General features: G+C 40.1%; 1 protein-coding gene across 3 annotated transcripts in view; it reads right to left on the reverse strand.

Annotated features, from left to right (window-relative positions):
- The window catches only part of CLIC5 (chloride intracellular channel 5), a 155499-nt gene that overhangs the window by 91537 nt on the left and 46735 nt on the right, over positions 1 to 17227 (reverse strand). The window contains exon 1 of one of the 3 annotated variants that reach the window (XM_004673539.2): positions 5780 to 6185. The exons of the other annotated variants lie outside the window; for them this stretch is intronic. Coding sequence (XP_004673596.1) covers positions 5780 to 5842 — 63 coding nt within the window. The 5' untranslated portion in view covers positions 5843 to 6185. Of the gene's footprint in view, positions 1 to 5779; positions 6186 to 17227 lie in introns of those variants that run through there. 3 annotated transcript variants of the gene reach the window in all.

Raw genomic sequence — 17227 nt, forward strand, 5'->3', positions numbered from 1 at the left:
GATAGATAATACATGTAGATGTGTGTGCCTCTTCTCTACGAGAGCAGCTATGGTAATACAGAGCTGTGAGTTGCTGGGAAGGGAGTGGGAAGATTTGAAGAGAGAGCCCGCAGGTTCTCTTAAACTAAGGAATCTGGACTTCACAACCTTCTTTCTCATCTAAGGGCCAATGTTACAGGGAAACACGAGAACTTTGATTTCTCACTGCTAGGGCTTTCCTGAGCTTGCAGAGAAGAAGGCTTTATTTATTTTTCACACACTTACTCCAACTCCCACCCCCATTCCAGGCATGAAGATACAAAAACCCTTCTAAATTCCTACATGGGAAGAGCAATGGGGTTATCTTGTCCTAATGGTATGACTCTGGATGGCTCCTGGAAGAGGGCTAGTCATCAAAAAGAGTAAGCAAGGGTTAGATGTCTGGAATTTTCTGTCCACCCCCACACCTCTCATCCTCCAGAGAGGAAGAGGAACAGGTAATGGAGTTAATAATTGAGTGTGACAACATAAGGACACTTCCATAAAAAAACCCGCAACTATTTGGTCCCAAGAGCTTTCAGGTTGGTGATCACATTCCCCTACAGGGAGAGGGACACACTGCAACTTCATGGTGACCAAAGTACCAACACTCAGGAGCCTTCTAGAAACTACGCATGTCTTCATTGAGTTGTTCATCTGTATCCTTTATCCTATCTTTTGATTAACTGGTAAATGGTAAGTGTTTTCCTGAGTTCTATGAGCTATTCAAGCAAGTAATCGAGTCCTAGGCTTATGGAATCTCCAATTTGTAACCAAGTCCTGAGGAAGTCCTGTATAGCCTGGCGACCTGCCATTTACTCAGTGTGTGAAGTAGACGGGATAGTCTTGACGGGAATTGAGCCCTCTAACCAATGAGGTCAGACGCTATGTCCAACTTGATAATGTCATAACTGAGTTAAATTGTAGGCCAGCCATCTAGTGTAGTGTGAGAGATATTTTCTTGTAGTAAGGACCTCCCACCCAATTTGATGACTAGAAATATCAAAAATTAAATGTTTTGTGCAAACAGTACAAGAGAAACCCAGGAGGGAGATGGCCTTCTTCCTTTTGTGTACCTTATAGCACCACCCTCTTTCCCCTCCAGCACCTTTAACATCAGAAAATCTGATACACTAAAAATAATTCTGAAAACCTCAGTTCCATATAAAACTAAGATGCTGAGTATCTTGCCTCCCAGGATTGATTGGATTGTCTGGCTTAACAGTCATAATCTGTTTAGGGCAGTGGCTGATTCATATGTGCCTGTGTGTATGAATGTGTATGTGTATGTATAAATATTTAAGTTCTGGACTTCAATCTGCATAAGCAAGACCACTTATTTCAGCAATGGCAAATGCTGCCTGCCAACAGACCTGCCTCTAATTATGACTCAGTGAGTCTCCCCCACAGCGACCAGCTGGAGTCACCTGGGAGAAGAAAAATAGTTGGTCCACACCACAGAGATTGTGATGGAATTGGCCTGGGGAGCAGCCTGCCATCAGGACTTTTAAAATCTCTCCAAATGGGGCCCTCCCTAGTGGTGCAGCGGGTAAAGCACAGCACTAAGAAGCTAAAGCCACTTCCGCATGAGTTCAATCCCCACCTGCTCGGGAGGTGACCCACATAGTGCAGCAGACCTCTCCTGACCCGCCTGCTGCTCCTCTCAGTAGTGCACTTTGTCAGTCTGCCTGGTCTGCTCTGTCTCTGGTGAATCCTCTCAACGCCCCTGCGCCTCTGGCCTAGACCCCAGTTATGTATGCCTAAATAAATAAATCTTTAAAAATAAATCTCTCCAAATGATCTAACTATGTAGCGGGGTGGAGAACCACTGGTTTCTGCTGGAACTCATGCCTGGGTCCTCAAGAGAGAGTATAACAGATTGGTACCAGCATCATATGACTTTGGTGGTTTTCTGTCTGGGGCTAAAGGTGGTACTGGGGATGGAGTTGTCAATACAAGTAAAAGAACTATCTTAATCTAATGTCCTTAGCATTTCCTGTATTCATCTTTCCAAATCACTTTCTCTTTGACTTTTACTGCTCTGCTCTTTTTTCTTTCAATAAACAGCACTCTCAACCAATGTCACATCTCTAACATGTTGTCTTTGTGAGCAAAGTCCAAGCCACACGTGATCTCATTTATTTTCAGCAAAGAAGGGACCAGGTCTTTGCTTCTTATGGCAATCAGAACTCATGCAGATGCAGAAAGGCCCTTGCCACAGAATGCACATCATGATTTAAGCTAATGTGTTTAGAGCAATTTTCAGCTAACCAAGTGTTTTAAGCTGTTGACCCTTGTGGCCTCCCAGCGAGTCTGTGGTGGCAGGATTTCCATTTCCAGGGTGACCATACTTCCTGATTTGTCCTCAGGCAACCAGGGAGATACCTGTCCCAGCTTAATTCTGGGTAGCATCCTTACTCATACCAAGTGTCTTAGTTTGGGCAACAAATTGCAAGTTCACCTTACCTATAACCATGTTCTTGGGAGTTTTAAAATTTCATTTTTATTGAGATAACATTAGTTTACAATGCTGCAGAAGCCTCAGGAGTAGGACTTCCTGCTTTGACAGCTGTCACTAGCATATCACATCCACCACCAAAGGTCTAGTTAGCATCCACCCCCAGTCAATTGATCAATTTTGTCAGCTACTGAAGCTCACAGAAGTCAAACAATTTGTTCATTCATTCATCTAATTAGAGACAAAGGTGGGACTTGACCTCAGGCCTGGTGTTTGCAAAGCTCTGTCCTCTCCATACTATCATGGAACATTAGAATCAGAACTGATTAGTTCAAATCTTTCTTATTACAAATAAAGAAACTAAAAAGGCACAAGTCACTATTAGAATATTCCCTGGAAGGGAAAGACTGGAGAACAGAGCATCCTATGGACACAGCAGGGTAGATTATAAGCTATCAATAATAGTCATCTCTGATAGCACTGGAGAGCATAACTTGACACAAGAAAGTACAAGGGCTGACATACGTGCTTTTGAGAAAGAGTAAAACTTAGGCTAGACGGCTAGATTTAAGGGCTGGACCTGAGTGTTGTAGACAGTCCACTCATGGGCATTTCACATACTCTCTCCTAGCATAAGTGTTGTTCAGTTAGAGAATGGGGTTAGTCCCCATTCTTATTCCCCTAGGTGGTTAAAGAAGAGCAAACTACAGCTAACAAGAGTGTTCTGACTGCACCAACATGCATTAGATTCTGGTGAGTCATTTATTTGTTTCCATCATTTTTTTACATGAGTGAACCAAGGCTCAGAAACAAGAATCCTATGGAACAATGGGATGGTATTGGGTTATGCTTCTGAAGTCCTGCTATGCTGCCATTATTTTTACTAACAGTGGTAGCAGAAATGATTATCAGTTGATATGGACAGAATCGTCATGTACTTGGTTGTAATGACCCCAAAGTTTTGAATAACTCCAGCCCAGTGGAGTCTGTGCTGGGGAGTGGTCCTCTCATGGAAGTGGCCAATCTTCACTTCTTAGTGGGTGGGGCCCAGCCTGCAGAGAATGCTCTCTGCAAACCAACCCACTCGCCTTGTAGAAAGCAGCTCAGTGCCCGGCACATCCAACAAGTAGGGAGGGAACCAGATAGCGAAATGTCAAACTTTGGAAATGACTGATTCAGTAAATCAGGACATTGCTTCCCTAAAATATAAATAGTTCAAAGGCTTGGCAATGTCTTTATTTCACACTATTTTCAGCCTTTACTTGTCCCTGTAAATGATGACTACTGGCAAGAAACACAATATGGAGAGGGAATCAAAGAGACTTGCTATCTCTGATTTTTCTTCCCCATCAACCTAGCTTCTGAGTTACCATGAAGCCCTGTCTGGCTCTCATGCATTGCTTTACTTTAGGGGAAAAAAAAATGACAGCACAGACACTTTAGATTTCTTTGAGGGGACTGGGGACTGTGCAGTGAGCTTTTGTGTAAATGGAGAAAACATCCAAAGCTGCCAACATCAAATTCCAAAGGTACAGGTAGAATGGTCTCCATGCCTAAGAGTGGGGCAAAGGGCTCCTTTGGCTCCAAAGAGTCGATTTGTTTCAAATATCTTTAAGGAACTTGACACTGTGAAACTACCTGCTCTCAGGGAATCTGAGAAAGTCCTAGAATAGCTTTCTTCAAGGAGAGCACAAGACTTAAAGCTTTGTTAAAGCTCTCCCTATTCATTCCCTGAGCTGCAGGCTTGGAAGCTGAGGTTCAGGGAACCCCCTTCCTGGCCCTCCTTTCAACAATGCCCAGTCCTGGTCCCAGTGACAGGGACTGTCACTCCTCTCTCCTTACCTGGGACTGTCAAAGGACTTGGGAATCCTGTCTGAGGGTGACAAAAACCACATTTGAGAAGAGAAAACCAGACCAAGGAAAGCAAGTGTCACTAAATGACACACATCATTTCTATGAATAATTTGGGAAAAGTAACACAAAGAACATGACACTCAGCTGAAGAAATTGAAAACCTCTTGTGGCAGGCTGGGCCGACTGGGACAGATCACCTCCCAAGTTTAAAATAAGTCGCAATTGATTTATTAGTATTTAGACATCACATGGTGCCAATGACTGAAAGGTTATCAAGGCTCTTGTAATTATTTTTTCTCAAAGATCTCTCTGTATTTAATTATCTTGTAGATAATTAAAACAACAACTTCCCCATTCCAGGCAGCATACCTGCCTTTTAAATTCAGCCACAAGGTCCCTGAAGTACTCAACCCTCCCAGTTACCTGCATATTCCTAGGGAAAGGGCATTCAGAGGTTCTTCTCCCCTTTGTGAAAGGTCTGGGGACTGGGGCAGCCTGCAAACTACCCCTCCCCCAAGACCTGGCCACTCTTTCTGCATGGCCCTGGAGGCAATTCTTCTGCCGCCTCAGGTTTCTCTGCTTCTGTGGTGTCTGAAGCAGAAGAGGACTGATCAAATGTTTCTTTCTTAGTATACCAAAGGACCTACCAGGAAATGCTGTCTTACCTCCATCCTTCCTCCTACAGGTTGGAAATGAAGTGCAGCAGCTTTGACAATAGACTGTTTCTGCACCCCAGTCACCCCCCACAAGCAAGGCCACTCACTTAATTTTGCACTGTTCCCCTTGATCCCAGTCTGCCCCCAGGTGAACCAGTGTTTCCCTATGCCAAACCCTTAGCATTTCCAGATACTACCCTGCAGAATCATGGTTTTGACAATAATTTCTGAACAAGGTGTTTATTTTTCTACTTTTCCGGTCACAGAGCAAGAAAACACCTTTGTTTCCTTTTGCTTTTGCTTTTTAGTAGCTGAGTTAAAGCCAGGAAAAGGGGATTTCAACAACTGTTATTTTTGCTTTGCCAGTGAAATTTGTCTGAAGATTCCCTTTTCTCCTCCTTCTCTCTTCTCCTCCACCAGCCCCCCTGGGCCCTGCCTGCCCCATTTTTGAAGAAAGGTTTAAGGGGGCAGCCAGATTCTTGCCAGGTCCCTACACCTGAAGATGCAGAGGAGCGGTGACTGCCTGTCCTGCCCTGGGTTTGACAACTGCCCACCAACTCTCCAAACACAGAGACACCTGACAGACTTCACCTGACTCCGTTCGTCCCGGAGCCCCAAAGCGAGGCTCTGGCTAGCAGAAGGCCACCCAGGGGACCACGGGGCTGAGCCGCCCTCCCTGGGGAGAGTTCAGAGTCCCAGTGCGATCCCCACGGGAGCACGTGAGCTCGAGCCTCCTCGGGCCGCGCTGCCGGCGCAGCAGGTGCAGGACGCGGGAGCCAGGGTGCCCACTTACCTTCACGAAGAGTTCTATCTCCGGGTCCCTGTCGTCCCCGTTAGCCATCGCCGCGTCCGTCATGCTGTCGGCGCCCGGGGCCACCGTCCCGGACCGTGGAGGCGCCACCTCTGCGGCTCTTGGGCCAGCGCTCAGCGCTGCTGCTCCTACCCAGCGGGGCCCCTATTCAGCGTGGCGTTTATTTATTTTTTAAATCTATTTCTCAGGCTGGGGACAGCAGCGTCTAAGAGATCCGTGCCCCTGGTGATCACATGAAAAGGACAGAGGCCAGCTGGGGACAGGAGACACGGGGGCAAGGTGGGTTCAGGGATGGCAGCAGGTCCTGGGAGCAACAAGTGCCGGGCTGCAGGGAGGTGTCACAGGATCCTGTCAGCGATCCCGCAGTCTCCGCCAACGCGCCCAAAATAGCCGGAGGCCGTGGGGCGGGGTCAGCCCAGGCTGGGTCGGGAGGGGCACCCCGCGAGCACCCGACAGGGCTACTGGGGTTGGCGGGGGGAGCCCGCCCTGTGCGACCCAGGCTGGCTGGAGGTACCGACCCCAATAGACAGGTACCGCCACAGGAAGAGAGGGTGTCCAGAGAAAGCGGAGAGGGAAGGAGGAGGGAAAAGAGAAGAGGGGAAGTACTGAGGGAGTTGAGGGAGAGATACACACGGCAAGGGAAAGGTGAAGAGGAAGAGATGACTTTAAGTCTTATGTTTCATTAATGAATCTGTAGCTCCTCCAACTTACTCTACTACCAGCATTTCCCACTTGAAAAGCTTCATCCTGCTTGAGCAATGTTCAGAGTGGACAGTTGCCGTTAGGAGCCCGGAGAGTGGAAGAAAGGACTCCTCACCCAAGGCGGGGGAGGGGGATGCGGTGGGGGGGCAGCTGGAGTGGTGAGTAAGGTAGAGAGGTGAACCAACGAGCCAGATGCACCCAAAACCAAAGCATCTGTCTTTTAACCTTCTGGGCTTGTTTGTTTTGTTTATTTATCTTTGTTTGTGTGTGTGTGTGTGTTTGTTTTGAATTTCAGATTTTTGTAATTGTTATGTTATATGGACTGAGATAGTGTCCCTTTACATCACAGTATACGTCTTAGGGGTACAGGTTTATACCTCTACACACGTATGTTATTCCACCACACCTACTACTGGAGTCCCAGAAATCCTCACATAGGCCCCTGCTCCCCTTTGCTCCCACCCTCCCAGATGCTCACTCCGGTAGCTTAGTCACCTTGCAATGTGCTCTTCCCCCTCCTGTTTTTACCCTTCCCTCCCACTTCCCCTCCTGGAGACCTCAGATTTAGGGTCAATTTTCAAAGTTTGTCTTTCTTTGAACTTTGGTTTCATTATATTCCACTTGTAGAAATCATCTGGGCTTTTTTTTTTTTTTCCTCTTTACCCTTCTATCATTTTCTCTGTCCTTTGCTTTCTTTTCTTTCCTATTATTTCACTTCTATTCTTCTCTTTGGTTTTTAGTGAAGTGTAACACACGTGAGAAAAAATACAGACCGAGGTAGCTGAATGAATTTTTACAACTTGAACCCACCTACGAAACCAGCACCAGATGAAGAAATAAAACATTAGCTACATCCTGGTCACAGAAGGTATCGTGGTCACTTGTCTCTACCTCTTCTCACAAACATTACTTTCCAAGACCGAAATAACCTTTATCCATACTTGTAACAGCACAAGTTAGTTTTGCCTGAAATCTTACAGTAAATGCAGTTTACTTTCCTTGGTTTCTAACTACTTTGGTTTATGCTTTGGGTTTGTGACATTTATCCATTCTGCTGTGTGGTTGTAAATCACGTATTTTCATTGCCATGATATATTTACCCATTTTCCCTTGGTCGTGCACAAAGTTTTCAGTTAAAGACTACAATGGATACTGCTGCAATGAACATTCTATCTTTTATATACATCCTTTGGTGATTCATAGAAATTTTTGTGTGGACCGTAGGTATTAGAATGTAATTCTTAGGTTACAGAGTATGAGAATGTTTTTCTGGACTGACACTGACAGGTAGATGATTTCCCAAAATGATAATACCAATCTAGATTTCCAACTTTCACTACTTTTAAAAATAGGCATGAAATCTTACATCTCTGGAATCCAGTCAATTTTTGTTTATTTTTGGTTTCTTTTTAGCTAATCATTTTTATGTTCTGTTTTACCTTACTTGCAAGTATGTATTTGTTTCACAGTTCTACAGGAAATAATAAAACACTTAACAATAAAAAATAATAACATTCATTATATATTGTTAAGTAAAAAGGCTAATTTCTTGTCTTGTTTAATCTAAAAAGATTGGAAAAATAGTGCTTTTGTATAACTGAAGAAATTGGGACATAGAGTATTTAAATAACTTGTACCTAGTCATTCAGCTAGGAAATGGCAGAGTCAAGATTTAAGCCCAGACAGACTGAGCCTCTGGTCTCCATTACTCCACTAAGTGTTTCTCTAAAACTCCTACACTCTAGATAAGTTAGTTTAGGAAAATAAAGATTCTGCTCTAGTCTTAATAGGGATTAAAATAACTTCAGGATAACAGTCACATGAAAAGAAAACTAAGGCTGCCGCACAAATTGGGCAGAGGACGAGGCTATATAAGTTAGCATGGAGAGACATTATTCACATCTGTAGTAGGCAGAGGGAAAGGCCACCTAAAACAGAAGATGCTTCAGCTGAATCTTCTTAATTGTTCTGGCAGCTGATAAACAGAGAAGGCAAGATATTCTGGCACCTTTTGTTGTTTCCCCACAAACTCCAAGTATAAATGTCACCATCTCACTGTGAAAAAAGTCACCAACCCAACTTGCAACCATTATGGCACACAATAGGTTAATCAAAGTGAGGCACAATTACTCTCATCCTTTTTAGTTTTGGGCTTACATCACCAAAGCCTTTAGAGAAACAGTCACCTTCATAGCTGCACATTCCAAGCCAATGACTGCATATTCTGGGAAGGACAAGGTTACAGAGAGAGACTGGTACCTTCACTGCATGCTGTACAGAATCATCACTTCCCTGCTATAAGGTGTGGACGATATTTATGACAGCAGTGTGGCAGAAAGAAAATTATATACATGTGCCTTTTATGAAAAATGACAGATGCTTCATACTTGTGCTCATTTTCTTAGCTATGATTTAAAACAATGATCTCAATTCTCTTTAGTGGACACCCAGCGGAGTTAGCTTCCATTTGATCTACTGTTTACTGGAAAATGAAAGTTGCTTTTCAATTTTTAGATAATAGCTTCCACTTGAACACCCCTGCAGATAGCTGATAGTTTAAATATTATAAACCTTCAAGTTGAAAACAGTCTGTTTTGGTCACAAAAGATTTCTATGTATTTTTCTACTTTAAGAAAAATAGTTCATTTCATATCTTCTAATGTCAATGTATAATTAGCTAGTTACTTTTAACTTTGTCCAGAGAAAAATACTTTTAATAATACATCTCACAAATATGGCACAAGTTTTAGATAAATATTTATCGGGAAGGTACTTCACAAACATATTTAATGTTTGATAGCACACTTAATAAAATTGGGACAATACAGAAAATATTAGCATAGTTCTGATAAGAGGATGACACACAAATCTATGTAATATCCATGATTTTGTATGACTGTTAAAATTTTAAAAACTACATAGGGGGTGGTTTCAACATGTCTGGGGTTGATTCACTTATATGGCATAAAAAGGTGAAGATAAAGAGATTTAGAGAGTTGTAGCATTTAATTACACCCTTTGAAGTGGTAACTATGAACTCTAAACAGATTGTAATGATTAAGTGTGCTATCAAGCACTAAATATGTTTGTGAAGTACCTTCCTGATAAATATTTATCTAAAACCTGTGCCATATTGTGAAATATATTATTAAAAGTATTTTTCTGTGGACAAAGTTAGCAGATTGCAACAAGTTAGATTTGTATATAACCACTCCTAAAATACATAATAAGAGATAGAGGTAAAAGCCAAAAATAATTCAAGTGTAATAACAAGAAATATTCAATTAACCAAAAAGGAATAATGGAAGGAAAAGAGACCAAAGAGAAAATTAATAATAAAATAACACAGTTAAATCCAAGCATATTGGCAGTGACACTAAATACAAATAACCTAAACATATCGATTAAAAGCTGGAGATTGTTGGAAACAATAAAATCATTAAAACAAGCAAGATCCAAACACATGCTATTTTAGATTCTCATTTCAGATAGTGAATGATATAAATTATTGAAAAGTAAAATGGTAGGAAAAGAAATATTGTGAAAACTCTCATAAAAATATGAACAGTAGCAATATTAATGTCAGAAAAAATAAAGTCCAGTAATTATCAAGGATAAGGAGAGATATTGTATAATGATTAAAAAATGTCAACACATTAAGAAGATATAACAATCCTAAATGTCTATGTACATAAGAGGGAAGTTTTAAAAATACATGAAGCAGGCCCTCCCTGGTGGCACAGCGGGTGAAAGCACTGCACTAAGAAGCTTAAGCCACTTCTGCATGAGCTTGATCCCCGCCTGCCCCGGAGGTGACCACATGGCATGGCAGACCTCTCCTGGCCTACCCACTGCTCCCCTCAGCAGTGTACTTTGTCTATCTGCCTGTTCTGTTCCCCACTCTATCTCTGGTGAATCCTCTCACCCTCCACATCTCTGGCCTGTACCCCAGTTCTGTATGAATAAATAAATAAATCTTTAAAAAAAAATACATGAAGCAAAGGCTGATAGAATTGAAAGGAGAATGAAACAATTACAAAATTACAGTTAGAGACTACAACACTCCAGTAACTGATAACACAAGTAAGTAAAACATCAGCAAGAATATAGAAAACTTAATATTATCAATTTGACCTGTTGAGCATTTATAGAATAAACCACCCAAATGCCAAAAGAAAACATGCTATTTTTCAAGTATACATGGAACATTCACCATAATAAACCACAGTTGGTGTCATAAAACAAACTTCATATATAAACGATTTAAATTTATACATTCATGAAAGATTGTTTTTCAAATATTACATAAGCAATTTAAATCAATAATCAATATATCTGGAAAGCCTTTAAATATTTGAAAATTAAGGAGCATACTTTTATAAATTCATTGGTAAAGAAAGGAATAATTTCATTTTTTATCCATAATTTCTGAGATAATTAGAAAATATTTTGAAATAACTGCAAATAAATATATAATATATCAAAATTTGGGGGGGGTGCAGTAAAGCAGTGCCTAGAAACAAATTTGTATGTGAAATTCTCTTTTTAGAAAACAGTAAGGGTTTCAAGTCAGTAAATAAACTTCCACCTTAAGAAACTAGAAGAAGGAAAAAGATTAGCCATATGAACACAAATTTAAAAAGAGGAATAAAATAATAAGAACAGAAGGTAAATTTTAAAGAAAAACAAAAAAAAGAGAGAAATCAGGTTCCTATAAAGGATCAATAAAATTGACAGATTTCTTGCTATACTTTACAATAGAAAAGAGAGAACAACATACTAAGAGTATTGGAATGAAAGATTTGATAGCACTACAAACTCTACAGACCAAAAAAAAAAAAAAAGAGCAATAAGTGCAATAAGTGAATATAACAAGCAACTCTCTGCATATAAATTAGGAACTTAGATAAAATAAATCAAGTCTTGAAAGATGCAAACTAAACTAAGTAAAGCAGAAAGCCTGAACACTCCCTTATCTATTAAAGGTATTGAATTCATAGTGTCATTCCAAACCCAAATGTTTTCATTAATGAATTGCATCAAGTACTTGAGAAAAATAATACCAATTCTATGCCTTCTTTCCCAGAAATGAGAAGCAGAGGAAACTAAGGATTTTTTTCTAACTCAAAAGTAAGAAAATAACACAATTTTAAAAAAAAAAGGCAGCAAATTTAGACAGACACTAACCAAAAAGACATACCAATAGCAAATAAACACATGAAAAAAGGTTCAGAGTTATCAAATAGAGATGTAAATTAAAAGAGACACCATATATAACTATACCAAGAATGAAGAACAAATAAAATTTGCATATAGCTAGTAGGAACACAAAATTGTACATTTTGGAAAAGTTATGCAATTTCATATCAAGTTGAACATACACTGATCATATTAGTCATGACTATTACCTGGGTTTTACCATAGAGAAATGAAACTTCAGGCTCTGACAAAAATTCTGTACATAATTTAAAATTTGCCCAAGTTTGAACCAATTAAAATTTCCTTCACTAGGTAAATGAAAAAACTGGTACATCCATATATTGCTATATGTCTTAGTAATACAAAGGAGAACTATTAATAGGTGCAGAACATAAATGCACTCTCAAATGCACTACAGTAGGTGAAAGAAGTCAGTCTCAAAAGATTATATACTTGTGGTTTCATTTATCCAACATTCTGGAAAGGCAAAATTATAAGGGTGGATGCCACATGTGGGGTAGGGGAGCACTTGACTACAGAAGATAGAACAAAGGAATTTTTATAGATGATAGAATTATTCTGCATCCTGCTTGTGAGGTGGTTATAAGGTTTCTCTTGTTACAATATTTAGAAGTATATAGCAAAAACAGGTAAATTTTCTGTATATATTTTCTTAATGATCAAGATGCTTGAAAAACTTCAAAAAATGCAAACATTTTTTGCAAGTTTCTGTTTCCACAGTCCCTTTCTAATCTTTGCTTCAGACCCACATCAGATCTCATTTGACCATTAACTTCAGAAATATAAACCAGATCACTATTCCTTAAGCCTTCCTGCACCTAATTATTCCTCAAGCCTCCCTGCTAGTCAATAAGGTTAGAACAAGTTGTAATTGAAACAAATAAAAAAAGAGCAAAATTAGCATATTTAGACTGAGAGAGAGTGTGGTGGGGTGTACATGACAAAGGAGACTTATTATTAAATAATGATAGTCCTTGGGGGAATCTCCCAGAAATGCTCATTTTACCCAGCCCCCAATATAAACTTATCACTCATTGCAAGCTCCAACCTTTATGTCCTTAATGATATTTAGTTGAACCCACTCTGTCCAGAGTGGAGCTATTTCTATGGGGTTTAGGTTCTTCTACTCTTACATTCTCTACAGATGATCTCTTGGACATTCCCAAGGGATACAGGTTCAAGCTGAGGGGACTGGAGATATCTATGACAGCCCCAGATATACTAGTCACATGTCTCTGTGGGAGTACCAAGTGGATACAGACAGAGGGCAGTGAGTTCTGGACAGGTCACACCAATATGAGGTCACAGGCTGTGCTGCAAGGAGGTTTCAGGTGGGTTGCTAGTTCTGCCTATTTCTTGATAAACTAAAGTGCTTTTCAGCATGTTCAACATTTTACCAGTGATCTTTGTCGCCACTGCATTCTGCCTATTTGTGCTTAAGCAATGGGAGAGGCCAGGGAGTGGGTTGAAGTACAGCTAGAAGTTCCTGTCAACAACTATAGTTCATTCCATTGATTCACTCATTACTGATTCCTTCAACCAACAAGTGGAGCGTGCCAACTGTGGGCTGGCCACTGCTTATGTACTTGCTAGAACCTTCTGAGAACTCCTGATGATGAACAGCCCTCGCCCAAGTGTTATTCTGTCATGGGTATAGGCACATCTTTTGCACAAGAGTAAGAGGTTCTTGAGGATAGCATCCAGTTTTGTGTCACTTTTGAATGATGCATAAAATGTAAGTCCCTAGCTATCAATTTGTACACAAATCCTTAAACAAGCAATACTCCCAGTACAGTGTACATGCTCAATAAATAACTGTTGATGGAATCAGCTCATGAATAACTGGCACTTCTTTAATTCATAGCCTTCTCCTCTATGAAAGATTCTGTCCCAACACTATTCACAGAGTGTAGGGTTTTGTAAAAATTCTTAACTAAGACATAGGAAAGGGTTACTAAGAGACCACTGTATGTCAAGAACTCTTAATCACTTTTAGCTTGCTTTATCTCCATCCTAACCCAAAGAGGCAGGTGTTGTTAGTACCATTTCACAAATGAGAAAGCAAAGACTTAAAGAGGTTAAGTAACTTGTTCAAGTTTGCTCAGATACAAACTTAATTACAAACAATACAGTTGGTATTCTTAGCAATACCAGGGCTCCCAGTAGTTAAAGCCATCTACTAGCCACAATGCTTTACTCTGTGTGTAAAACATCATGAGGTTTGATGAAGGTGGAATGCTGATAGCTTACTGAGTTGGTAGAATTGGGAAATGACTGGTCTTAGATAAGGAATAGTTGGATTGGGGGATCTGGAATGGTCCTTAATTCAATTAAGAGACTCCAGAGTTGAGTTGAGAGAAGAAACAGGGACCAAGAGGTGACACACAAAAATATAAAAATTACCAGTGCCTGGAAAAAAGAAAACTATGGGAGAGAAAAGTGATCTGAGGTCATATTCTGTTGCATCACCATGCATTTTTGGCAGCATTTACTGCTCTAGTGATTGCCCTTACTAATGGCAAAGCTCATACTTAAGTCACAGCAAGACTGCATAAAATTACAGCTATACACAAATATATTTTTAAAAACCTTGAACAGGGTCCAAGATAAATGCATGTAACCAAATTCCAAAACTGTTGACCCATATTACTTTTATCCACACATCTGAATTTCTATTTTCCGACATGCTCATCTTACCAAATGACCACAGATGGCCTTTAACACAACAAAAATGGTTGTGAAATTAATATAAATGTTTAAACAATCCAAAAGAAGGCATAGTATTAAAGAGAACCAGGATTGGGGAGGAACAAAGTGAAGGTCACTTGGGGATGGAAAATCAGCATCTATACCGGCAGAAGCAGAATACACAATGTTTTAAGTAAAATGAGCAAATACCCATGATCAACCACATTAAATTCTGAAATGACAAATTAAGTGTTATATAATGATCAACAACTAGAATCATCCTCCCTTTTGCTGAAGGGTTCCCAACACTTTCTCTACTCATTACCTGCTGGTGGGCAGGTGGCTTGTGTTGGCCAATGAGAGCACTGAGTCACTCTGACAATGATTGGTTCAAAATGAATACAAGATCATTTTGGATCCAATGAAATTCAGTTTTAGGACTTTTGTTAGAAGTGTATTAAAGAGATTGTTTTCCTTTTTCTGAATTTATGGAGAAAGTAGGATATTATCCTGAGCTGCTTGCAATGTCTGTCATCAGTACACAGAGCATGCTTGAGAGTAAAGCCAACTGAGAGCAAACAAATGCCAAGAGATAGCAAGAGTGGGCCCAAGTCCTGAGGGACAGGGTCACTTGGTTCCTGAAACTTGATATCCCTAGAATTTCCTGTTCAAATGTTCAGTAAAATTCCTCTTTAGGTCAGACCACTTTGAGTCAGGTTTTCTGATATCTGCAACTGGAGATTTATATCCACTATAGTTAGAACTGGCACAAAGGATTATGGGCAAAAGAAACGCTATCTAATAGAACACCAATCACAGGACTCCTATAAGGTAGACATGCATCCATGGCACAATGATGGACTTTAAAAAGGTGGTCATGTTCTGAGGTGAATAAAAAGTATTATTTCTAAAGTTCCATAACCTCATATAAACATTGTATAGTATTTTTAGGTTCATGAACTAATGCAAAGAACGTGTTTTAAAGGTTCAGAAATTGACAAAGTTGCAGGGAAATGCTACCTGTGGTGATTTAAGGTGATCATGTGGCTATAGAATAAAATGATGAAGTCATAAAATAATATCTCCAAGAATTGATTTTTTGTTCCCCAGAAGAATGCCTTACAGCATAGAGAAAATAGCACTAGGCTTAGCTCTAGAAGTATCAAATTGAAGACTTGGTTCCTGACACTTTCTACCTTGTAACCTAGTCAAGGTTACCACCCCCCTGAGCCTCATTTTCTTTCTCCATAAAGTGGGGATAATAGTAGTTTTCCTAAAGTCGTGTAAATTTGTAAAACTATTTTTTATGAATATATACAGTGCATTGAACATAACTAATGATCCATAAAGAAAACAAAACAAAACAAAAAGGTTTTGCCAAGCCTTTCACAGATGGATTCTCACTTAATCCTTCAATGCAGTCCTACATATAAGATACTCTCATTACTCCCTTTTGTAGATGAAGAAATTGAAATACACAAAATGGTCAATAGGGGGCCCTCCCTGGTGGCGCAAGGGGTTAGGGCCCAACACTGCAAGCTAGTGGCAACCACTTCAGTGCGAGTTCGATCCCTCACCCGGGAGGTGACCCACATGGCGTGGCAGACCTCTCCTGACCCTCCCTGCTGTTCCCCTCAGCAGTGTACTTCGTCAGCCTGTTCTGCTCCCCACTCTCTCTGGTGAATCCTCTTACTGCCCCTGCTCCTCCTCTGGCCTGTACCCCAGTTTATTTATTTATAAATAAATAAATCTTAAAAAAAAAACAAAACCTAAAAAAAGAAAAATAGTCAGTAGGGATAAATACCAGAAAGTTCTAGAGCTGGGGTTTGAATCAGGCCTTTTTAATGCCCAAATGTTTGCCTTTATGACCTCAGTCAGTGAGTAATGGCTTGTATTATTTAGGATGAAGACATTTTAGTGAATAGAAAATTAACTTAATGAATAGAGATAGTAAAGGCCCAACCTGGAAGTGAAGACTGAAGGTCATCCACCAGACAATTTGAGTAAGAGGTGACAGATGGAGTACATGATCCTCCATGACAAAGACACCACTGATCTGCATCTTTACCTGACTGTCCCCCTTTCATAGCTGGAGTTCCCTGAGCTATCGTGAAGAATTACTCCCTAAAAGGTATGGAATACTGAGAAAATTACAAACTATTTCTTAAAAATGGAGTTGATCTAGCTGGAATTGTACTATTTTTAAAAAAAATTACCCTAAACATTGAATAGCAATGTATTACAAGTCTTTTTCTCTCCTAGAAGTCTAGGAACATGTTTGTATTTGAGAATTTTTCCCTTTCTATATATTTCTTATATATCTCTCTTCATTTTAGTCTCTCATAGAAAAAGAATAAAATAGTTCTATGCACTTGTACCTAGTCATAGCTTAGTAGATTGAGAAGAGATTTATTTCAGCAGCACTGTAATAACTAGTGCTCTTAATATCAGGGAGGAGGTCTCACTCTATTTTTGTCATATATTATCTCCAACTGTGCAGTCTTCTATGATTTGCCAGGAAGATTGACCCTACTTTCACAATTCTTGGTGGACAGACGAAGTGTTACCTTAAATTGCTTCAATTTCCTCCTTCAGGGAAAGACAGAAAGCACTTGAAATATCTCATTTTGTTTAAATTCACCACACCTACCTTGGAGAGCTGTTCTGTGCCAGACCCTGTACTCAATACTGAGCCTAAATATGTGACTGAGATCTAGCTCCTGCCACAAGAAACAGTAAATAAAACATATATCCCCTTACCTCACCTCATTTCTAACTGAGAAAGTACATTGTGCTTTCAGGGAAATAGTGTTGAAATAA

Source organism: Condylura cristata, unplaced genomic scaffold (assembly GCF_000260355.1).
Source record: "Condylura cristata isolate star-nosed mole 26May11 unplaced genomic scaffold, ConCri1.0 scaffold00001, whole genome shotgun sequence".
In the NCBI taxonomy this organism is placed as follows: Eukaryota; Metazoa; Chordata; class Mammalia; order Eulipotyphla; family Talpidae; genus Condylura; species Condylura cristata.